Genomic DNA, 26,077 nt, shown 5'->3' on the forward strand with positions numbered 1-26,077 from the left:
CCCCTGCTCCCCCAGCGTGAGCCGTGGCTCCTCCTGGCCCCGTGCTCCAGTGCACACAGAGCACACAGCCAGCCCACCTCTGCTCGGTACTGCCTGAAATCCCTATTGCTTCTTGGGTTTATCCATCAGAAAGGTTTCCCCAACCGCAGCACTAAAGCTTTTTGTTTCTATTGTGCTGGAGAGCTTGAGTATTCCTTCAGTGGTACTACCGAATGTGTTACAATGAGCAGTGCTGGTGAAGGGACGGGAGGCGAAGGGATAAAAGTGACAATTAGAAGAGTGTTTTTTCTTTAATCAAAACCCAACTAAGGCAAAGATTTTCTTAAAAACCCAAACAGCAGAATCCCAAGCCAAAAATGCTTCCCAAGTCTCAGCTTTAAGCAATTCCTTGAAGCAATGCTTGAAACAAAATGTAGACTCAAGCTACATGGGCTTGTCTCTATTCACTGCCTTTGCTTTCTTGAGGAAGTTTTCCCTGAATAACAGTCCCAAAATAGGCCAGTCCGTCTTGGAATGCAACTTTTAAACACCCTGGCCTCAGAAAGGGAGGTCTCAAGTACAGAGGCCATCTTGTTAAAGGAAGAAATCCTCAGCAGTGGGACTGGTTGTGAGAATAAAATGTTATTTATATAATAAATAAGCCATGTTGGGGAATTACAAAGTAGTAGTCCTATTTATGCAGAGCAGAATTTGTTTTCAGCTGCACCTTTTCTGTCCAACCAAATTTCTCACAATGCAACCCATTATGGCAGAAGGATCTGAAAAAGCTTTTTATATCCTACCAAATATACACAAGGATAATTAGTTCTCTTTTGTTATTCTTCTGTAAGGGTTTATTATTGTGGAGAAGCTTTTGCAAATTGAAAGAGGTTGCATTGCATTCTGGAGGCAGAGCTGTTCTTGGTTTTTATTGTGTAGAGATAATTGAACAGAAAAGTTCAGGAAAAAGAGTGGAAATATAGTTCATTGTGAACTCTATAGGAAGATCAGATTACCACATTTTAGTTCTTTTTAGGCCAGTATTTTATAATTACATTCCACAGTATGTTATGTCATGCTATGTAGGTGAAGCTTCATGTTAGATAGAAGCAAACATCAATGCAAGCTTTGTTTCTTAACTTTATAAGCATTACCACAAAATGTATAGATTCCATCTTATCTAGTAAATACTCTCTCTATATTCTTTAAGTAGTTTGACAACCAGTAAAGAAAATCAGTGTTAAAGTCTGCAAAGAATTTATTTTACTGTAAGTGAAAGTTATATTATTTGCCTCAAACACTTCCCAAAAGTAGCCTATAATATTAACCAATTCTATTTTAAGAATTTAAGGAATCTGACTTATGATCCTGCTGGGTTTCACTTTGTCATTGCTGCTAAATTCCATGCTTTTCAATAATTTCCAGTTAAACTAGGAATTGAACATCAACTGACTTGTGTCCAATATCTTTCCATCGTCTTGCTCTGCTTTTAGAATCATCTTGTGGAAGCTGATGTTGGTCACGTGCAATTATTTTGCCCTCAAACTACTGTGTGTGACTTTTGGGAAGGTTTGGGGTTGGAGTTTTTTGCCTCTCTTCCTCTGGCCTTACAGACATGAAGCTGGCTCTGTAGATACTGGAAGAGTGTTATTCTTCCTCCTACTAAACTCCCCTTACATAAATTGAATTGCATTTTGGGGTAAAAGCCTCTTTGAAGGCCTTTAAACCCATATTCCCACCCTTACATGCCATGACCTCAAAATGTATATATAAACAAGATCAAGGATCAGCCTGTGCCTGAAAGATGAAACAGGAGATAGTGAAACTTCATTTAGAAATGTTTAGAAATGTGTTTAGAAAATTAAAGCTGTTCTCTTCCAATCCAGGAGCATGAAGTTCAATGTCACTGCTCTATAGTTTCTATGGCAGTTTCTGTGTGAAAATTCTTCAATTTTTTTGCATTGCAATTCCTCCCCTATAAAATGCAGAAATGAGACTTTGCATCAATAGAAGTTCAAGCATACATATAAATCCTTACATGTAAATCCTGCTCTTTAAGGTGTATCTATCAAAGCTACTACCATGTTGAGAGGAAGGAAATCTGTACCAAAACCAATGCATATTTAAAAACAAAAGGCTGTATGTTTTTATCCTTATTTTAGGTCTCATGTTCACTGTCCTTAAAGTAATTATATACGTGACATATTTTTGTCACCAAAAATCTTCCACAAATTAAATCAGGAGAAGTTAAAAAAGTTTTTTTTTTAATTTAAGACTGGAGATTGCTACTTTTTGAAACATGATAAGTAGAAAGAAAATTTCTGGAATGAATCAGTCTATCCATGTGTTAAGTTTTACAGCTGGATTACAAACCCTTGGGAATATGATGTCTATAACGGAAATGTTTATACATCCTTAACTACAGCTGTGCAAGCAAACAGCACTCTCATACAGCACACAGATAAAGATTTACACTGGAAAGAGAGAAAGACCTTTACATTTCAAATGTAAATTATACATAATTTTGGGGCACTGAATATTTCCTATTATAGTAGAAATACCCATATGAAGCACTGAACTGTATGTATTCTCATTGCTTTCAATCCCTTCATTTATGCTGAAAAATTGCAAATTCTTTATGTAAAGAGCATTGAAAATGTATAAATATTTTTGAAGAGGTTTCATAGAATTTAAAAAGTTCTGGTCATATTTGATTCAGCCTGTGATGTGATCAGAGCTTGTGTCAATTATGAAATCTCAGAGACTGAAGCTGTTTTAAGCAAACTGGGTTTTGTTCTTTTATGTAGTATTTTATGAAAAGAGAAATTTCATGCAGTAGTCTTGAAGGAAATATAAGACAGCAACATTTCAAATTCAAACCAATTATTGTACTTATTAATATATAACTGCTGTATTTTAATAGTCTAACTGCTGCTAAAATACAGAAAAAAGACTTCAGTCCAGGCCTGCAGGATGGATGGAATAGCATGCCAGTATCTATTCACATTACTTAGGCGAATATATGCCTCCAAGCAAACACATTCAAATCAATATTAGTTTCCTTGTCCTTCTTTCTCAATCCAGATCTAATTGCCTATGTTGTAATATAATTGCTTCTTCCAAGCTTTTGGATTTCATTAACTACTTTTAAAGAAAAAATCAACTTGCAATTTTTTTTGATTGTAAAAGGACAGGATACAGGCCATTATAGTGATTTAATTTTTAAAAGGAAAGCTGTGACTTTCAGGAAACTGAATTGTATTCCAAGCAGTAAGATTGAGGTACAGTCAAACATTTTAAGATGCCTGCAAGCATCACAACTGGCAAAATGGTCTAAGATATTTACAAAAGCCAAATATGAGTTAATCTTCATGTTGTTCCCTCTGCAGTAAACAGGAGATGGTCTCATCCACGAAAGCCACCAAATTAGGGTCCTAGACTGAACTGGACAAGCCAGGAACTTTTCTATAGATTACTGAGAGTCAATTAATGCAGGCTAGTGACACTTAACCTTTGTGGAGGCCTGAACTGGTTTCAGTGCCAGCTTTATTTCTCACTGCAGGAATTGGGAAGTTACTGCTAGCCAAGGAGGAGCCAGGAGTACTGCAAAGTGAGACACAGGGTCATGGAAGATGCCTGGCACTACAGAAGTACAGGTTTTGACTCAAAGGACAAACATTGATGGTATTGCATTCAACAACTAATACCAAAATATTTTAACAACAGTCTTGGTATATTAAGAGAGTCTTCCTCCTTCAAGTGTCAACCACAATTTCAAAAGGTGGAGTGGGGTTGTTTTTGGTGTGTTTTTTGTTGTTTGTTTAGTTGGTTTGTTTTGTTTGTTGGTTTTAAATGAAAACACTGGACCAAATAGGTTTGGGAAGGAGCAGATAGAAAAAAAAATAATAGAATGGCAGAGTATAAACTTAATCACATTTTGGAAAAGTGACCATGATATGGATTTTGCAGTTGTAGACACATTTCATGCTAATAAATAAGGATATTGAAAAAGCATTTGGATTTCTACTCTATTCATAACTTTTTTTCCCCTTTACAATAAGGAAGCTGCTTCACCAGAACATTTTGTATCTTCAATTTCAGTGGTGAACTTGGAGATGTTACAGTCTCCTGCTGATTAATCTCTTGAACTCCCTGGTAAATTACCAACAAGACAGCCAGTTAGTAGCAAAAATAAAATTTTGAATTAGTATAAGAAAGAAAACAGAAATGCTGGTACAGCAAAGCCTTAGCCTTGCTGGAAAACTTTTGGTCAAAAGAGAGTAAAGAAAATTTGAACAGGTTTTCTGGCAAGACAAGTTGGTTGACATAGCTGAAATCATCCAATTAAAACTCTGTATGCTTTCTTCAAAATATAAAAGCTATTAATTGCTGAAGACAGTGCAGTTCAAATATCCTGTCTACAAAGATTGTACATGTGCTGAGAAATCTTTTAGCAAACTTTACACAGATGATTATTTAGAATAATGCCAGTAGTGTGGTATTCAATCTGAATGCTCATCAGGTAACCTTTCTGAACTTTGAGCATGATACCTTTATACCAATGTCCATCTGATGTAAATGTGACCAAATTCAGGAAACATTGAAAGGAAAAAAAAAACAAAAATCAAGTGTGGTGAATTTACACAGACTTTTAAAATTCATAATTAAGATTACAACCGTATGGTTGCAGCTCACAGCAATGACCAGATGGACCTGGCAACAGGAGATGATTATGTGGAAAAAACACTAAAAAGTGGATTAGAAACATATTATTTTAAAGTTTCCTAATTTTTATAGATGATTCAAAACTGATGGCCCAAAGCAGTAACACAATATTTCTCCATGAGCTCAATGCACTTGCCAACCAACACCCCCAAGAACAAAATACTATGCTATGCCATTTCTTCCTATTTACAAGAAACTGGCAATTCAAATATGTCTTATTTGAAAAGATTAGAGCCATTCTAAGTTAGATATGATAACTTCAGTATACCCTTGAAGAGTCAAAAGTGCAATTAAAAAAATACTTACTTATTCCACGCTTGTCTAAGGTTTTTAGGGCCGTACTGTGTAAACCGTTCTGTAAAAAAAAGGAGGTATATTCAATTACTTCACTAAACCCAGGATTTGTTTTTAAAAAATATTTCTTTACTGTCATTTTTCATAATTTCATTATTTCTATGTATCTTCTGCAGCTCAAGTCCTAAGACGAGGAAAAGAAAACTAACCTATGAGCAATTGCCATAAAAACAGAAGAGAAAAAATACCAAAACAAAACACCAAAACCAAAAAAGCCCCCAACTTGTTAAACGAAATCAAACCAAACCAGCATAACCTAAAGCTCATTCACTGTGGCATCACCAGAAATGGAAAATTTTGCAATTATTTCTAAAGTAGTTTTTGACTGCTACAGGAAAAAAAGAAGCCTGAAATCTAGTATTTTTTTTCTTCTTCATGACAATACAATTCTCCACAACCTCACTGTCATATTTTTATGCTTCTCAGGATGCGTAACAGTATGTGTGGGTCTCTGTGACACACAGGGACACACAGAACATGGTGGACATATAAGAGTCCATTTTCTAAAGAATACATATAAATAATGAGCAGAAGTAATAACTATAATGACAACTTATTTACTCCAACATTAAGTTCTTCAGTTCAGCTAGAAGTATTTTCCCACTCATATCTAAGAAGATGCTTGATCTGCAGTAGGACTTTAGCTGAAAAAGGAAGATGCTATGTAAGCTGCTGGAGAAATGAAGGGTCAGTCCTTCGTTAGCCTCTTGAACAGGAGCTAAGTGCCCCCCAGGCAGTAAAAAATGAGTTCAGCTGGAGAACAGCAATATTTTCTATGGAGACTAGTTGCACAGAAATCCTGCCATCTAGACTGGTACTCAGCCTAGCCAACTGCCCTAATGTGATTGCATTAGTTGCTTTGTAGAAGTTCTAAACTCACAAAATACTCCAGAAAATCTAAAAATAACCAAAAACATTTTGCTTCCTCTCCACCTATGTGCATGACATTTAATGACACCCATTGTACAGTTGCAATAGTATTTTTTATATATATGCACACAGAAATGCATGCATCTTACTGTGAAAAACAGCTGTAAATCTAACTTCAGAGGAGTTGTGTTCAAATTCCTGTGTTTGTATACTTGCTTGTATCATTTCTAAAGTTGTCATGTACACTTCATACACAGTCAGTTCTAAAGATGCCAAAACCAAGGCAGAAGCAAATTCCTAGCATCAATGTGGATGCTTTGTTTTGCCCCTTTAATTAAAAAAAACAAATGCAGAAGCTTCAAATCTCACTGAATTCACTATTGGAAGCTACTGATAATCAGCAGACCTGCAAACCTTGTCTGTGGACCACTTCATGTTTACTAGTTTTGTTGCTTTAACCATACTAATGCAGTTAAAGAAATGAAATTGCTCCCTTTTACATATGTGTGACAAATGTGCTGGAAACTGGAAGCTACATGACTGTAACCCTTCAATTTTAGTTTGTAAATAGGAATTAAATACATATATGGAAACAGATACCTATAAAAATTGGAAAAAAATAAAGACTTTCTATATTAAGTAAATTGTCTAACCATAACACTGTCAATTCATTTATGACAAGGGACTGAAAAATAAAATGCAGCTAGACAGTGCCATGTAATAACATGTCTGAGATACACATGGGAGATCGGCTAATAAACTGCAAATTTGCACATTAATCTATTTCAGTGCAGAAAAATCTGTGTGGGAAGAGAATTGAACTGACTTGAAGCACTGCTGAAAAGGTAACCTGGACCTAGAGAGAAAGAGATTTTGATTTTATCTGTCATTCTGCAATATGTTTTTGTCAGATACTGAGCTGGTTCAAACTGGTGCAGCAACACTGACTTCAACAGACCTACATCCACTTAAAACGTTTGAGAAGTATCATATACAACATATTTTCTTGACCAGAGTACCTGGTGTTTATTTAAATCAATTTAAGCTATTTTTACTGTGGGAGGAAAGCCCCAGAGTTAACCACTTGGCCAAATTGCCTTAAGGTTTTAATGCCCAAAGATCTGTTCCAGTTTTGCAAAAAAAAACTGGGAAACTATTGCTATACCAGATGAATTTTTACTGAAAAAATGATACACTGGAACCAGTTATGTACATGCTATAAGGGACACACATGAGCAAAACAAACTTCACACTGGGATCTTCCTTTGCTGCCTATGGTTCCTACTTACTTTTAAAGTAAGTACCTTATACATCATATTTATCAGGCAGGGAGAGGGAAAACTGGGGGAAAAGACATGGAGAGGGCAAAACCCTGTCTATAGAAAGGCAAATTTTTAGCCCATAGTCCTTAATTTCAAACTACATTGAATGTGCTGTGACTGCAAACCATGCTTCTCCTAACTTGGTATCAACTCTTTCCTCTCTACTCAAGCAGATTAGAGGCTGTTTTCTTCACATGCTTTATACAGAAATAAACCACACATTGATAAAATAACACCTCACATTTTTCTACATAGTTTTGTGGTCATGACTCCAACCAGAGTCTTACTAACTTTCATGGACAAGATAATTAGATGGGACTATTGTGTTAATTAAGCCCAGCCTCATGTACATGCCAGGTCATAGTATTTTTCTGAATTCATCTGTTAGAGAATGAAAAAGCAGTGAAACCAGCTGATTTTGGTTTCAGAGTTGCCAGAACATAGAAGATACAACAATCTTGTCCTTGAGCTCCTCCACCATGGTGCAGTTTTTCAAGTCCTGAACTATGAAACCACAAAATTATATACCTAAAACCACCAAACTTGCTGTCCCAAGTAAAAAAAGAGGTAACTTAACTTCACACAATTTTTATCTTAGCACAATCTCTTGCTTGTGTTGAATTTATCACAGAACCAGAGTTCAGTCTCACAACTGATGTTGCGGTGTGTCTCCTCCCTCCCAAAGGTAAAGTCCTCTCTCCTGTCCCCCCGCCCCCAGTCCCAGGAGCCCTGGCTGTGAGACAAGGTGTGGAATGATCGGTAGATTCAAAAGATACTCCCTGCACCCTGTGGCCATTGGTCAACTCAGGTGTCTCTTCTCCCCCTGGGACCCCTCCCCCTCACCTGGTTGGTGGCTACCTGTCCCTGCCCCTCCCCCTACCCCCGGGTTAAAAGGACACTCCAGCCACGTGGCGAGCCCTTCTGTTGGAGCTGTGACGGGATTCAGAACTTTGTAGCTGGAATAAACACTCTGGATCGAACCCTCTGGCAGAAGTGACTCCTTCCTTCACTAAAGTCTCTCCACTGAGGAATACCGTCCGCTGGGGCTTCTGGCAAGCTTGCAGCCGCCTGCAGCCTCTGGGTGAGCTGAACGGTGTCGCTGGGGTAAAACCACCCCAGCTGCCGCCTTTTGGACTCAGCAGCAGGACAAGTCCAGGCAGCTCGGAATATTGGGAACCCCAATAAATTACATCCCCAGGTTTGCTTCTGAGTCACTTTTCAGAGTGAATGACTCTCACACAAACCTGTATGAATGCCTCAGTCCTTTGCTGCTCGATGGATGCAATAAAAACCAAACCTAAAGTTACACATACCTGACTGTGACCAACTGCACAAAATTACTTCTATGATACTTTCAAGCATATAGTTTTGACATTTGTTTTTTCAGAAGCTACCACTGATATGTTCATAAAGAACAGTAATATAAGTCTGTATATGAGACTGGGAATTCTGCAGTATTACCATGAATGCTCCCCCACAAAGAAACCTTTGCCTGACATACTGAGAGGTAACAGTACTGGCAATCACAATCTCAATCCAACCTTGTGGAGGAAACCTTGTGTAGCAAAAAATTCCTCTCCCTCAGAACTGAAAAGCAAACATGCACTTGTGAAAATTTCACGCAGACACTCCCATGATCACCCACCCACACAGCCATCCTCCAGCACATGCACACCACTCTCAAGAACACAAGGTGCACCATCTTGCTGAGGCAGCTGCTCACTCTTATCAGGCTGAGATTAAAGTAACATGAAAAACTGTATGTTTACAGATCAGGATTTGATCTCAGATGTATTTTGAAGCTTTATAGTTCAAATTGTAGGTATATATACTGGCATTCAAATATTTTTACATTAGTATTATTAAAGGTGGGTTTTTAAAATAAAAGCTCTGGAAGGCCAACACAATAAGCATATCTGAAATTTAAAGTAAAAATTGTGACTTTAATTTCCTTTATGCAAAGACTTCAATATTTGCCAATCTTTTGGGAACAAATTCAGGAAATAAAATTTGATCTACTGCATTTTTTTTTTATCCCAAATATGCAGTCATCATCCTCACTACCAGCTATGTCTCTCTGTTACAGAGCTGGCTTTTCATATGGGTGCTGTATTCCACCTAGTAAAAGGTGAATTTTTGCTTATGTGAAACGAAGGAAGAGATTTTTAGTTTAGTTTAAATTGCACAGCATCTCAGAGTGTTTACTATTTGCTTCTTAGAAGGCCAAGGTAAATAAATCTTGACTAAGTTCACAATCAAATGCAGTGTAAAGAGGTGCCTGTATAGGACTACATAAATAAGAGCTAACATAGACTATTCCTATTTGATACTGGAAAGATGTAGCAACATTTTCCCATAGCATAATTTTTACTCTCAGAATGTCCCAAGAATATCCTAAAGGACAAGGCTGACATGTCCCTTCCACAGCCTCAGAACCAGCTCAGAACCAAGAGTCATTGTCCTACTGGGCACTGCACACAACCCACTCAGATGTGGTGAGTGGGGCAGCTACACTAACATTCTTCTGGCAGCACAAGGATCTGAGCTGCTCTTTGCTTCAGGCCTTGCAGCACAGCTTACTCAATGCCTCCTTTGCCAAGGAAGTTTTTGGGACTGTGCTATTGGAGTAACAACTACAAAATGGAAGCAGAAATGAGCAATGGGAGGAAGAGAGGGAGAGAATTTCTTGAGCTAGTTAATTTGACAACTTTGATGCATCAAATAAATTATGTTTTTAAAACATCAGCTTCCAAATTCTGGCCAGTTTGCAGCTCTAGGAAAAAAAAAAAAAAAAGCCTGACCAGAAAGCTCATCCATTACACTCAGCAATACTAAGTGGTCTTAGAAAAAAATTTTTTCTTTTTCTTTCTTTCTCTCTCTCTCTCTTTCTCTCTTTCTTTCTCTCTCTTTCTCTCTCTTTCTCTCTCTCTCTTTCTCTCCCTTCCTTCCTTCCTTTAGACAATCACTCTACAGCAACACTGTTACATGTGCATACTCACTTTTGTGCCCACAACCTACATGTTCTGCACTGCAAACATCATTATCTTCCTGATAAATACGCTCCATCTGACAGCCCCGCATCAAGGGCAGGTTCAAACAGAAGCGAGTTTCAGCAGAACTCACTAGTGAGCTTATTAGCAGACCACTGCAGGAATACTGGTCTGCTGTGAGAATTGAAAAAATAAGCACTTGCATTTTAAGTAACATAAAACAAGATGAGGGTTTTTTCGTTTTTTATCAGTCAGAAAAACACATCAACTATTATACCTTTGCCACGTTTGCTTTGAAAGGACCTAAGATAGACAAGAAAAGCTACAGAAGGAATTAGAGGCAGAATACATTTTGATTTTTAGCTTCTTTTTAACAGTATTGATAATCAGCTTCAAGTCAAAACCAAAGAACTTAAAATGCAGTTTGACTTCAAGGCATTTTTTATGTTGTTAATCAAAACATGATGGCTAATATGCATTCCTTGATTAATGTTCTTGTCTATTTAAAACCAAATGTGATTAGCTTAAATGCAAATATTTAAACATCACCATAATTAATATTTTGAAAAGTCTAATCCATTCTTTCTTTGAAAGGGTTTTCTTTACATTTAATTTAAAAGTCTAACGTGACTAACACTGTATTGTGATATATGACATACCATTTTTAGTAAAGACTCAATACTAAATTTATTCAAATTATGTTAGCTAAAGATATGAAGACAAGCATTTATACTGACAAGAAAATTTTCAAGCACTATAATATTTGCAGCACTAGTGTGCAATTAGAGTTTTTACTGAAGTTCAGTTACAACCAGAGTTTTATCAAATACATGAGATAGACTTTGGAGTTTTGTATGCCAAACATCTTGAGAAAAATTTCAACTCCCTCCCCTCCATCTCATTCCCTCTTCTCCCTTCCATTTTCTTTAGAAGAGCACAGTTTGTGTAAAGAGGAAGAATAGCTGCTGTTTTCTGGACTCCCTCCTGAGCATGAGAAGAAAATGTAATTTTAATACCCAGCATTGTCTGAAGCATTGGAGTCCTACATTAAATGGATTACCTTTTAGCAAAGCTCACCTTGTTTCCCCTGCACACATAATAAGTTACTTTAACTTTTCAGCTTAATGTAATTTTGTTTAAAGAATGGTGAAAATACTGACAACTCTGCTTCCCTTGGGTTGTGGATACCACAGATTGAAGAAACACTAAATAATACAGTTTTGTTTTAGCAAAAGAGGGGGAAGAATTCAAAATTAATTCTCCTTTACAAATCGCCCTCCTTTCTTCAAGTACTCAGATTCTTGAAGACTACACCTATACCAGTAAATTAAATGAGTTTGAGACTGTTTGGCCAAGACACCATCACTGTCCTGTAGCAATGCTGCAGCACTTCCCTCTTCCATCCTCCAACACAGGGAACAGCCCCTGGCCCACTCTAACTTCCTAACCCTAAGGAAGCTTCCTAATGCCCAGGAATTAATTATTTGTAAGTGCTAATTGCCATGAGGTAAAGGCATACCAGAGGCTGCTCTGACAGTCTAACAGCAGAGGCTCCCACATTGCCTGGGAACACTCTCTGGTATTAATGCAGATGTAAACAAACAAGATATTGACTTAGCATGTAACAAAATGTTGAGAAGGCTTTGGAGAAACTCTATAGGAAAAAACTGCTATGAAAGTTTGAAAAGCTGTATGTTCTCATATACAGTATGTTCATGTGCTTGTGCCAAAGGAGTTCAGTCTCTCAGTCCAGCCCTACTCTAAATGAAGACTTAGTATTTTGAAAAAATCTGGCTATCAATCAGCTGTTAGGATGTACATAGATCATATTTCTAAACCAAATCTATATTTATTGATCACCTGGGAAGTAAAGTAGAATTCCTGAGTTGGAATACCAGCTCTGCAGTGGTTTTGTCCATCATAGACTTGTGATTTTTTAATAAATCCACAAAGTACCCATCAGTTCCTGGCAAAATCCATGTTATGCACTATTTCCTATGAATGCCTTTTCCTCACTTTTTCTTTTTGTGTTCTGCTTTCTCTTTAAGGAGGGACTCTTCCTCTTACCTCTTTTCATCCTGGCTTTAGGGATTCTCTTTTAAAAATCAGTGCTCAGCAGATGCTTCCATTGTCTCATAAAGGCAGCTTTTCAGGTGTATTACTGTCTATTGTATCTGATCATTTGTGGAACATTGTGAGGTTCAGGCTCCTACACCATCAGTCCAAGATTAAATATTTAACTTTCTTTCACCTAGAAACAGTATTGTGAAGAAACTGATACACAGTGAACATCACAAAGCACTCTCATGTTTTTTCCTCCTTCTTAACAAGTTCCTTCCTCTCCTTGACCATTACCATCTCTTCATTGCCACGGACACTTCATTTATGTTCTTTTGTGACCGTATCTTACTTTCTCCTATTTTAGTCACTGACAGTTCCTCCTGATAAATCTCTACTTAACTTCTCAGGATGGAGGTTATGCAGCATCAGTCCCAAACACTAACTGAGAATGTCAGAAAAGTGAAAACTTAAGTGCAGATATTTATCCAAAGGCCTATCCTGCTCATTTATTTGGACGGGACTCAATCCAGGAGAAACGGCTGGAGAGGGGAAGTTGAAAAGACTCCAGACTAAAAAAAAATTGGAGATTTAATAACAATGAATAACATAATGCACAAAATATTAGGAAGACATGGACACAAGACTGGCAAGGAAGTAGCTTGTTTGGAAATACTGCTTCACCTCTACTCATATAGATAAGACATGGTTAATGTCTACTTTAATTCATTCCTGGAGATACAGGTCCAGTGGTATGATTGGTGTTTGAATCTGTTTTAGCTCAGCAAATCTACATATCTCCTAAAGTATTGCAACAAAAGAGTGAATAGTGAAAACATGTTCTCCAAATCTAGGGGATCGTGTTCATCATTGAAAGTGTCTCTGTCCAATAGCCTGTAACATGGGGCTTCTCACGTGGATGAAACATCAAAATTTTATTGAAACAGCAACTAGCACTTTTTTACAATTCCCTCAAACTGTTTTCCTATTTGAGGCCAGATAATTACTGTCACAGCAATTGAGAATGGCTGGGGTTCATTGGTGATGAGACCAATGAAATGATGATTCCTGAGTACAGGAAGACCCTCTCAAGATTATAGCATCCATAACAGCTTCAAAGTGAATCACAGAGGTAACCCAAAGTCACTGCAATACTCCTGAATATTTCAGGCCTCCCAAATGCATTATTTAGGTTACCCTTAAGTAAATTACTAAGCAGGACGTGTGCATGTGTGTCTGTGCTCACAGGTGCAAACACAAACTGAGAGGATGGAGACTGCAGCACAGAGAAAGCTCAAAGACCAGGCCAACTTTTAGCTTTAAGTATCTTATATATTACTTGGAGCATTTGTGATCTCAAAGCAGGCGGATAAAATACAAGTTGTTTTGTGACTTTTTAAATGGCAAACAAAACTATGACCATTTTATTTTCACTATTATAAGCTGTTAAAATCACCTAGGTTAGGGCTTTAAATGACCTAGAGCCACCCACAGCTAGCCTTAGGAACATATTTCTTATTCAGGCTTAGAAATGTTCCTACATATTAAGATGTCAGACATCATAGTTATTAAAGCACTGGATGCTTTCCATAATAATCAAGACCCTTGGCCACTGCATTAGAGACTAATACCAAGTTTTTCAGACATGTTTCTCCTAGTAAACTGTGATTAGGTCTCTGCAGCACAAGACTGTGCCCTAACACAACACAGTGTGAAAATTAGTTATTGAAGCCTGTATGCAAACAAGAAATACAATGAAATTCTGTTTTGATTCTCAATAGTCTTCCCAAATCCACAGGCATTTAATGTCCTCAGCATTTTTAAACTATAATAATAATTCCTCACTGATACTTTCTGTTCAATTGCTTTTGTTTTATGCTTACACAACTCAAGTTTATAGAATTAAAGCCTTGCCTGAGTGAACGTTGGTATCCTCACCAATGATCTCTCCACTTCTCAATTTATCACAATTACTATTAGCAGCTATTAGTTTTAAAACTTATTAACACATGCAAAGCACAGGAGTTACTTAACCCCATATCACATATATTTAAATACAGTAATTTCACAAATCGTCAAGAATAATGGAATTGGTTCAGATTTGGCAAGATATTTCAGGACACTTCACTATTTTGCTAGGAAAAGGAACAGATTAAGTCATCTTCAAAGAATCACATATTCTGAGTTGGAAGGAACCCACGAGGACCATTGAGTACAACTGTCAAATGTATTATTAAAGTTTCAACTTTCATTTTTGCTTCTAAGAAGTCAGTCAGGAAAGCTAGAGTGTAAGAGAAATTTCAGACCGTCAGGGAGGGGAGCATGGCAGGTTGAGCACCTGTAGAAGATGATGCTAGAGTGTAAGAGAAATTTCAGACCATCAGGGAGGGGAGCATGGCAGGTTGAGCACCTGTAGAAGATGATGCAGCACACTTACCATAGCCAGAAAGCTTTTGTGCACAGAACAGCATGAAGAAAAGCAAATTTTCAAGAAGTGACAGAGAACATGGTGTCCTTGACCAAACATCTCAAACAATCCTAAAGGCCTGAGCAAATAGTGTTCATTCCAACCTGGCTCATAGGTCAGAGCACTTTTTGCAGAGCATACCTTAGGTGCTGGTACCCCAGAATGATCCCAGAGGGATGTATGTTGCTGCTCTAACAATTCCACATTTACCAGCATAAAATTCAATTACTCAGTTTTGGGGTATGCAAGCCAGTTTTGGTTGTCCAGTTAGATTATGCTTTCTATTGCTGTAATTTCTAAAAACAGCAATAAGGAACAATAAGACAAACAAAAAATCCTTTTACTGAGGTCATCAAGGATAGAGGGTACACAACACATTATGTATACAGAACAGGGATTTTATTTCTTGAGTGCTCTCAGACCTCCACAGTGTAAGGGAATTAAGGAGTTCAGTGCTTTGCATTAAAAGGCCCTAAAAATATTAAATTATTGCCAGCGAGAATAGTAATCACTCTGACTTACAAATCTACATACTTCACAGATGTGGAAAGGATCTGAGAGAACAAAGGCCACACCATGCAGAAATGGTGAAAATACTAAGTGACCATTTTCTGTCTTGGAGGCACCTTTCCTCCTGTCCCCACTCTGCATTTGTATAAATATTATGCATTCATAGCTGAAAAAATTTATAGTCTGGGATGGAGAAAATAAGAAAAATTCTAACACAATGCCTGCATAAAAATTAGATTTAATGATGTGCCTACAGTGGATTTATTTCCGGATGCTCTGCTGTGGTAATAAACACCCATCCCCTGACACATTTGGAAGCCAAACTGAATAATGAAACCAGGAAATTTCTTGGCTGCCATCTACTGTTCAAAACTTTCCTGTATCTCACAGAAAAACAAACCAACCCAAAGAACAGTCACTGACACCTTCAGGCTTTCTCCTTCTCTTTAATATTCTTGCTAAAACCAATGTTTTTGGGCTGCTTTTACAGACCACTACATTTCTGTAAGGATTCTGTATTTGCTCAACTTTCAATCAGTATCAAGAATGAGAAACACAAAACTTTGTAAACTTAATGACACAGTGTTTAAGAGAAGAATACTGCAGTATTTTTAGTATCCAGTGAAAGAGTTTTAAAGTTTCTAGTAATTCACTAGAGAGAACTAGAGTGTGATTTCACTATACAGCAGTAAGTCAGCAGTAGGACAGAGACTAAAAAGCAATGTGCAAGAAAGCTGTTTGTATTCCTATTTTTCAATGCTTTGTGTCTCTATCAGGGTAAGCCCTACAATATATTTGTTTCTCTCTCTCTCTTATTTTGAGAGCTGTCTAGATCTATTTGTCCTTTACAACTCCTCTGCCTCATCTCCTGCGTACTCATTCCTCTGCTTTGCCATGTTAAAAAAAAACATATTTCTAAGATCCACACTTGCAAGTTCACAAGACTATATATATATTACAGACATACTACATGCATACATAATATATATATCACATACATAAACATGCATACATAGCATGGCATAATGAAGTTGACCACATCCTCCTGGTCTCTAGGAGACAAACTGCTCCCTCTCACAAAAAGGTATCCGATGGTGAAACAGTTTTTCAAAAATGATTATAGAGCATGACAACTGCAAATACAACTCATATTAAAAGAGTGAAATTAGTATCTTTCTTTGCAAAAAGATGCTAATAGATGACCTAGTAACGACTCCAGCTTTCACAATTTATTATCTCTACTCTTTAGTCTCCTTCAGTATTCGTCAAAGTTTGGTGTGCTCTGCTGGAAAAGTAATCCTAATAGAGAATCAGTATGCCAGCAGTCTGAAAGGTACAATACTCAGTGGCTGAGGAATGCAAGCAGGTCAGGGCTCACGCTGTAACAAACAGAAGAAAACAAAAAGGAAATGGAAGAAATTAAACGAAAGAAAACCTCCCACCCTGAGCACTATAAAAAGTAAGCAGCTGGAAGAAGTGCACCATGGTTCACACACTGCACACCAGGTCATTCTGATCACTTGTGGTCAGGGATGTAATTATCTCTGTTGTGTACTTCCAGAGGGGGAATTTGGTGCTTCAACCTACCTGGTTTGAAATGGGGTAAAGAGTGGACTCCAGGCCACGTATCTTCATTTGGTGTTCCAAGTACCTGTACACAAAAAAATGTAAAAAAACACATTGCTTTAATGGAAAAGACTTAACAAGTCATAGCACTGTAGAAAGCACAGTCTAAACTTCAAATAGGTTTCTTCACTGGGGGATGGGGAGGAGGAAGAAGGTAAAAAAGGTTAAATGATTACAACATTTCCAAGGTACCAGTGGAGTCTGTAAAGCAGATGGGAGTGCTGTGTTCCTGTTACACTGTCTGTTTAACCAATGGATGTTAAAGCTACTTTTCATTGACAAGTAACAAGCTATCTGAGAGCACTGGTGTTACAGCGGCTAAGTAATTTAGCTCAGAAATAACTTCAATCCCTAGAAATTTAAATAAGAGAAAAAGATAATGAATAGATGCTAGGATAGAAGATTTACAATGATGGTAAAGAGGATGATCAAGAGTGTGGCATGAACAAGAATGCACAGCAAAGAGTTGTTATTTTAACATGGCTGCAGTACATATAAAAATACTAAATTCTTAGGAGATACAGACTTCATTGACTCGTGCATTATGCTTTGTTTCTATTCACTTCAACTACCCTCCTTCTTGTAATATAAGTCAGACCAACTTACAGCAACAAAGTATTTACACTTCTCACATGCATCTTGTATTCTCTGTTCATATGAAAAGTTCACTCTCCATGCCCTTGACAAAAGTAGTAATTAAAGGAAGAGAACTGCTATAAGTAGTTCTCCCAAACCTGGTTTTCCTTCATAACACATAACTGTCAAGACTTGCCTTAAGTAAAGCCATGAGGAGCACTTAAATTACCAGCTCTAGAAACACATTTCTAAATGAACTGTAGATCCTTCTTTTCAAAAATTTACATTCAATTTCTAACATGAATGAAAATGCTAGATTATTTTGAATATTTGTTATAAGCTCAGCCTCTGGAATAAAAGGTTGATATTCTGAGTGAAAGTAATTCACATTAGTCTGTTGCTTGTTTTGCATTATCAATGTACAAAAGCCCCTCCCAGCGCTGCCCCTATCTGCACTGAATAAACTTTTGGACTTGCATATCTTGAATGCCTGTGACATTCTGTGGTCAGTTACATCAGCATGAAGCAAGCCCAAAGTTAACGTGAAAATCATTTGGAACTGAAGAGATTTATTTTAATTTTGTTTGCTGCAATATACATATGAATTAGGAGCATTAAAGGAAGGACACCACTCTAAAATACTTGCTTCATTTCTTAAACTATGTAAACATTTGTTCATGTTGATAAATTCAAGCTGAAAAAAAATCTTAGAAGAAAGAATGGCAAGGTAAAACACAAAAAAGTTTTTCTTCAACTCTGTCAGTAATTTATTAAATTAAATTTAGAAATGAGCTTAAAAACTTGAGGCAAAAGCAAGTGAATTCTAAAATAGGCACAATTTTTACCTACGAGGTTTGCTTTATGAGTCTCAGGCCTCAAATTTGTTGAGCAGTTTACAACAGTCATATGTTTCTAATCTAAGAATATTAATCCAAAGGTATTTTTATCCACAAACACAATAAGCAAAAAGTCCAACTTGGATGTACTATGATCAGTAGAAGGTGAAAGCAGAGCACTAAGGTGACAAAGGTGACAGTATCAGTACAACTATAGAGTATACATTTTACATAGTTATTTAGGTGTGCAAATTGACTGATTTTATTTGTAAATATAGTTTGTAGGCACATATCTTTCAGTCCTTGTGATATGTCTTAATTAGCACTTGAATAAGATACACCTGGCCCTGCAACCCTGATTCATCACAACACCCGTGTTCATCTCATTATTGCTATTAGAGAGAGCACAATGCTGTCATTAAACACTGAGGAAGTTTGGAGACACCATCGACACTATGTCACAAAATCAATTTGCAAATAACTTCCACTTACCTTCTGCATTAATCAAGCTCCTGGTGCCAAGCACCTCCCAGACCAGGAGAGGGAGCCCGTGGATCAAAAACAGAGATTCTTGCATCAATTTAAATTTCGAAATAAGGTTCTCCACTTTGCAACCTCTCTTAAGTGAATCAAAGGATTAGTCTCTTATTAAATAAGATATATTGATTATGAATATATTTGTTCTGAATATAAAAAAATTAGCCACATTCCTCTAAAAGTGTGCTCTTATTTGCCTCTTATTTTAGATGAGACAGAGGCAGCTATAGGACTGTACAGAAAAAACTTAAAACCAGCTAACAAAATCTGTAATTTTCACTTTTTAAAGGAATCATACTTGATTCATTGTTTCTTGTTTCACTAGTTTTCCAATCCATTTCTTTAATAATGTTCTAGCACATCTGCCACCACAGTATCTAGGAGCCAGCTACAAGCAAGTTCTGTGCATTGGAGTACTCAAACCACCTATAATATTTATACCTTCCCTCAAGGGCAGCAGTCAGGCTGAAAACAACTGCAGGTTTCCTAGCATCTAAATGCCAACCATTTTCAAGGTAGAGACACGTGGTAGTTCAGGCAAGGATCCAAACACTTTATTTTAATGCCTGGTACAAACACTATAAAGATCATCCTGCTTCCACACAAATTTTTAGCTTATGTAATACAGAAATTCACAATATGTGACAACCAACAAACAAGAAGGAGAGGGCAGCAGTGAAAGAACTGTGATTTTGGATAAGATTAAACAGTCACAGCCCACAAGTAAGTCAACATAAAGAGATTTGTAAGCATCACCTTGTAAGTGATTCTCCTAAGCAGCAATCAATCCCATTTTGATGAGTGGGATTAAGCAATCCAAAGCAATGAGTTTTGACACTTGCTATAAACAAAGCAAAGTGAGGCTCACACTTAACACCACAGTGGAGAAGAATCTGCCTTGTTTTGCAGCTTACAAGAGAGAATTAAGGCACCAACATGGAAAAGGGAAGGGAGAACCCAACAGTCTTCTGGTTTTACTGGAATACACTGTCACTTTGCAGTGAAGACCGATTACCCAGACCCAGACAACAGCTGAACACCGGGAGCTGTTATTTGACAGGTGACCTCCTAGCCCCAGCTTTCATGGTCCACCACTTCTCATCCTAAGCATGACACCAGGAGTTCTGTCTCCTCTATATTTTAACACTTTTTCTTTCCATTTCATGTTCCAAAGCCATACAAATAACCACTGCTGTCACAGCAATCAAGCCCTAATTTAATAGCAGAAATAAACTTTTATTTAGCATTGAGAATTACTTGAAAAAATAAAACTAACTTGTTTGCTTTCTCTACTGACAATTTGCTTCTCAGCGAGGTAAGCATTCAGCTTGCATGGTTTAATATCCTGTTTTCTTTAAATTGAATCACTAGCACAAGACTAATCTACAATTCTCATATTTGGAATGGATTTAATGTTTTCCAGGGACCATGGTGATTATGGTTTCTGCAAAGAAGACTCCAAAATCTACTGGGGTTCTGCTGTTCCACACCACAGACAACACTCTGGGATCTTTTTGTTCTCTGACAAGGGGTATAAAATGATGTTCTCATTTGAAACTTGCTAGGACCAGATTCTAATTCCATTTGTAGGATGAGAAGTCTATTTGTAAAAAAATAACAAATTTACAATACATCAGGGTACTGAGGGTCAAATATCTGTACTGCCAGTTGATACCATTAGGGTTTGGCAGAAAGTTATAAAAACAGAACCTACTGTTCAAATCTCCATATACAAGGATGATATAGAAAAGTTTCCTAGGAAATGCAATAAAAATGCATCAAGGGCTAATGAATTACCTTATTTTGTTACTATAAGAAAAAATTTGGGGTTAGCATCTGGTTTTGCAAGGACTCACTACTCCCTGTTGTACAAGGGAATAATTAGTTTACAGTGAGCTTTGCACCACTCTACCAACACAATTAGTCATGTTGTCCTGTATTCTGCTTCAAATGCAAAACCATCCCACGTTACTGCCATGTATTAGATAAGCAGCAGTGCAAATCTTTCCTACCAGCTCTTTCCCAATTGCTGGCATATTTAATAAAGAAAAGCATTTCCCTTTACACTACAAGTTTTGAATAGACAAAGCTGCATATTACTGATATGACACTTTAACCCTTGTCTGAGCTAATGATCCTCAAGGAGGGTGACGGTTTGGACTTCAACAAGACAAAGAAACTGCAGCCTGTAGTATTATTCAGAGCAGAATGAAAAACAAGACCAGAATGCAAATGAGCTGCCTTTCCTTAGACAAGAGTTATGGAAATCAGGCAAAGTAACATGCAGAAATTTGAATTTTTTTTAATGTTAGGTCAACTTGATGAACAAATAAAGCTTAGTAAAAAAAAAAAGTGTCAGGAGAGTGCAATGTTTTCCTTTTAAAAGAAGGGAGGTTTGTTGAAAAACGCCCTGGAATTTTAACTGGGTAAAATTACAAGCTGGATGTAAAAATGGGGTTTTTTTATTATTTTATTGTACCTTTTAAGGATGTTCAAGATTTCTTTTCCAGTCTTCTTGTTTTCTGGGTAAAACATACTGCATTTAGTGGATCCTTGGCTGTGATGTACCATGGGAGACTACAGCTCTTTGAGGAACTGAACTCAATCAAAAGAAGAAGAGAATAAGCATTGCAGACCATTTCCAAATTAGCATTCTCTTTCTGTTGAGTGAGATTTGGACGTTTCAGATGTTTGTTTTTTCAACGAAAATCTGTTCTATTGTTTGGAAAAGTATATATCTAATGAAGTTTTCAACTTAGTCAAAAACCTAGATGATATCCATTTCATTAGAGGAAAGTACATTACTGCTTTAGATTTGCCTCTTGAGGAGCAGTGTGAGTTCCAGGGTTTTTCTACAGTAGCTCCATCACTCTCACAACCACGTCTGGACACAGAATTTCTGCTCTGGAGGAGAAATGGTGTTAAGCTATTTGTCCAGATGATCCACCTACAACCACATTCCCTTCTTGAGGAGTAGAGTCAGGTAGATCTGAAGCACATCTTTCACAATCTGGAAAAGTTCTGTGTTATGACCCAATAATGTCAGTGTGCACAAAGTATATGTAGCAGTGAAGACCAAAGAATGAACTTCATCCTTCAACTTAGCATTTGGTTTTAGTATAATAGGTTAGAAAAACATTCAGTAACTATTTGTGTATTATGTGTGCTGACTCAGAGTCTGCTGACTGACAATTGCAGTGAGGCTTCCTTCGGCTCTCTGCTGGGCACAATGGTGACAGCTGAGTGTCAAGTTTAATATCCAAATATAGAGTCAGAAATGGAATGGCCTCAATATCAGTAATTTCTTTCATTTCTTCACATCAGGAGTTTAGAGGTTTGCTTTTGCAGCTCAGTTTCCATAAGAGCCTGCAAATCTATTAATTTGTGTAATGCACTTAGAAGTTTGTTAGGGGCCAAGCACATTTTATCCTTGGGAATGTTGTGGAAGTTCCAGGGTTCACAGCTGTAGTGAAAAAGTCACTTCATTTTTGCTAAGATGGCAAGAATATATTTATTTGGATTCATGAAAAGTAAAGACCATATGCCTGTTTATTGTCCTTGAGATTTAGAATATCGAAGCCTTACTTCAATAAATGAATGGTAAAAATTATACACAGTTCCTAGACCAGGAACCCATGCCAATTCAAAGTTAAAACAACTTAAGTAAGATGGTGCAATCTAGGCAGTCTTTTCCGATGTGGAAAGTAATGAAGGCCTTGTTCAGAACCTGAAATCCATATTTTAGTAAAATTATTTTTCCTACATAGCAAACTTTCTGTTTTTTTCAGTCAACTGTCAACAAAGTATCTCTTCATTATTCCTACGCAGGTAAGAAATTAAATACCAGTAAAACAGATCAAAAATATAGAAAATGTAATGCAACAGATTAAGCATACAGAAAACATAACTTGTATGATTCCTCTTCAGAACAAAAATGTTAAACAAGAACACATAATTCTTTGCAGACAAATACAGACGTTTTAATTCTTCTTATTAGTTTTATGGGTAAAACAGGCGGTAATTTTTTTTTAAATTCCTTATGTGTAAATGCTACCAGAGTCATGAAAAAATCCTTAAAATGACAATACATGGCAAAAGGAAAAAAATTCAACAGCCACTTGCACAATGGTAATGTGCAAAAGAATATTTTTGTGTGATCTACATTCATTCAGGAAATTAAATCAGAATTATGGATTTAAGAGAAAACAAGGCTGGTGAGAAAACAAACTGATTGGAGAATTTATTTTGCAAGTTATTTTGTGAATGATCTAAGCAGGGTCTTAATAAAAAAATAAAAAGGAAAGTGTTAAATTCTTTCACTAGCCTTATGAAGTACCTGCTACACAAATGATGAGGTTGGGACACAACAGCAACACAAAAGAGAGAAGGCACTTCCTCACCAACCCCATAAACCTGTTATTGCTGTAAGGAAAGTGATGCTGTTTTGTGAAAAAAATGGAAGTTATTGAAGCTTATTCTTTAAGGTGAAAAAAGAAGCAAGAACAGAATGAGGCTCAACAAAAGCCTGACTCAGGCATCAAGTGGAATATCATCATTCCATTATATATGAGTAATTGAACCACTTCCTTTGAGTATAAGAAGTGATTCAATTCATGAAGCTGTATTTTAAAACCTTGGGGTAACGTGCCAGTATGGATGAAGGAAGTAAAACATTCCCACAAAATTCTAATAACACACATTCATTAAAAAAAAAAACCCATGCTCAACTAATATTTTTGTTTTGGCTCTGTCAAGGATGAAAAATGAAGTACTTGAAACAGTAGAGGGCCCAACTGTTCTTAACTTCCTTTCCCCATGAGGCAAAATACAATGAAGTCTTGCCAGGAAACCTTTTTAATATGTGATTTTTTCCATCCTTACTTATGTATATAAACAATATTTTAGTAGCTGTCTGCGTTGCAAAGTTAAATTTATTCCAACACTGTTTCCAGCACAAGTAAATTCATCATTCTCCTCATACCCACGATAACCACAGCTACCTTTTTGAGGGACCCTGGCAGGGGCACCAGTGCAGCTGTGCCAGCGTGAGGAGGACAGCGGGGACTGGAGAGTGCCCAAACACAATCGAACCCTTCCCAGAGCCAGGCTCTGCCCACTTGCCCTGCGAGCTGGGAGAGACAGCTGGGAGGAGGAGGAGAAGGAGCAGCTGAGCAGCCCTCGGCACAGACACAGCCCTGCAGAGCATCAGCACAAGATGAAATGAAACCCCCAGCCCTACAACGGAGCACCACGGGGGTTTGATATGCCAGTGTCCTTAAATGTTCAGTCATGGAAGGGTTTTGGTCATTCCAAAAAGTACCTACTAAGTCAAAGTGTAGCTTACTACACTTCGACAGGGCTATTTTTGTGATTTGATGAGATAACTTTTAGAAACAAATTATGTCCGTAATCCAAACTGAACTGGAATCAGCACAAAACCAGAGTGTTTAATCTCAATTTCACAACGAGAAAAAAGCAAGTGTGAAACAACTCGTACAGGACTGTGACATCCTCTTCCTACAGGGAGTCTGCACATTTCATCATAAGGCCCTATTTTAGTAACTTAGAACATTCATAAAAATTTGCATGGTGGAAGAAACTGGTTTTTTAATGTAGTGATTCTTACTAAAATGTTTATGTGAATGAGATGAATCCTAAAAAAGAAGTAGAAAAAAGGATTTGGCAACTTATTTTGAAAATAAAAGAGGCCTAGGCTGCAGAGGCGCAATCTGAAATTAGCAGCAAAAGGGGGAAAAGGAAACTCCTGACAGAGACTGCACTTTTCCTCAAACCAATACAACCATGCAGCAATCTTTCCAAATCAAAAGCTAGTTAAAAAAATTATGTACATGGTAAAAGGAGATTGTCTAGCTCCAAAGTGAAAAGATGGCTCCATGCTGAACTGCTAAAAGCAGAACAGAGAACCTGTCCTTTCATCTTTCCCAGCCATCTCTGCTCAGCAGTCTCCTTCCATCAGCAAACAATCCCATAATCAGAATTTTAAAATTCTGACATTAAACTAGACTTAAGGTCTCTGATATCTGCTTTGGAGCTGCAGAAACTATGAAAGACCTCAACAGGATGAAACTGATCCTTATTAAGAAAAGTTTTTGTAGACCTCAAAGCTGTGGATCAGGAAAAGACTGGGAAGAAAATTCATGTAGAAGACTCAAGCTAACCTCAAGAGATTTTTCTCCCCCTCTACAAGAAGAGAAGTTTGGTCTTCTGGCATTGACAGAGCTTGTGAGCTCTCAAGTAAGGTTACAGAGAGGGAATGATTTCACTGAAAGAGATTGGTGTTAATACATATGAAGAAGCAGCTGCTGCTGCTAGCTGTGCAGGAATGTCTCTTCCTTACTGTTTAGGAACAAACAGAATGGTTTTCTTTACTGCAAAGCCACCAATTTTCTACCAGAAGGACCCTATGGTTCACAAGTCATGCCTGTTTACATATTCTTTAAAATCTGCTCTGATTTACTCTGTAGAGATATATTCTGCATTTCACATTTCCTATCATGTCTAGGTTGCAAAGCCTTTGGAACAACCCACCCAAACAGACAGTCCTCTCCTAAACATGCTCTTTAAAGATTTATTTCTAATTTTACTACTGACTTATTTTCTTTAAAATGAAAAAGGGGAATAAAAATAAAAGCCAAAACCTTGTGGGAGGCTTTTATGAAATGTACTTCCAGAAGCCCTGCTGTGCTGGCTCAGCAGCTGGCTCATTTGAATTCCAGGTATGCACTATACAGAGTTTTTTGGAAATGCTGGCTTATCAGAAAAGCAATGCTCCCTTTGGATCATAAAGCTGGCTTTATGGTCTTTTTGAAGACCATAAAACTGGCTCAGTTAACACATATGAATTCCTACCTAGTGTTGTAGTATCCAATCTCATTGGCACAGGCCAAGCTACACCGTTGCATCAGGTACTTAGGGGCTTAAAGCTGCCATTCAGCTGGAAAGCTTATTTAAATAATTAACAGACCAAAGTATGCATATTCCTTCGAATCATCACAAAAACAGCAAGAAAAACCTTTTTACTTAAAATAAAATTGTGTTTCTTCACTATGGTGTCATTTAACTACAACTGTTTAAACAAACCAGAACATTTGGGATCATATCCTTTCTCCACAAGGATTTTCTCTGACCCACTGGTTTTCACAGGAACCAATCAACATTCCCCCAGAACAAACCTCCACTCGGAAGCAGTGAATGCACAATGCACTT

General features: G+C 37.3%; 1 protein-coding gene across 6 annotated transcripts in view; it reads right to left on the reverse strand.

The window, feature by feature from the left end:
* CDK14 (cyclin dependent kinase 14) overlaps window positions 1-26,077 on the reverse strand; it is a 384,029-nt gene that overhangs the window by 155,425 nt on the left and 202,527 nt on the right. For all 6 annotated transcript variants that reach the window (XR_011005641.1, XM_068211387.1, XM_068211377.1 and 3 more), the window contains 2 exons: window positions 16,863-16,926; window positions 5,011-5,059 (listed from right to left, as the gene is read on the reverse strand). Coding sequence is in view for 5 of the 6 variants with exons in the window: in XM_068211387.1 (XP_068067488.1) it covers window positions 5,011-5,059; window positions 16,863-16,926 (113 nt within the window). In the remaining variant the exon portion in view is untranslated. The remainder of the gene's footprint in view (window positions 1-5,010; window positions 5,060-16,862; window positions 16,927-26,077) is intronic.

Source organism: Anomalospiza imberbis, chromosome 1 (assembly GCF_031753505.1).
Source record: "Anomalospiza imberbis isolate Cuckoo-Finch-1a 21T00152 chromosome 1, ASM3175350v1, whole genome shotgun sequence".
Taxonomy (NCBI): Eukaryota; Metazoa; Chordata; class Aves; order Passeriformes; family Viduidae; genus Anomalospiza; species Anomalospiza imberbis.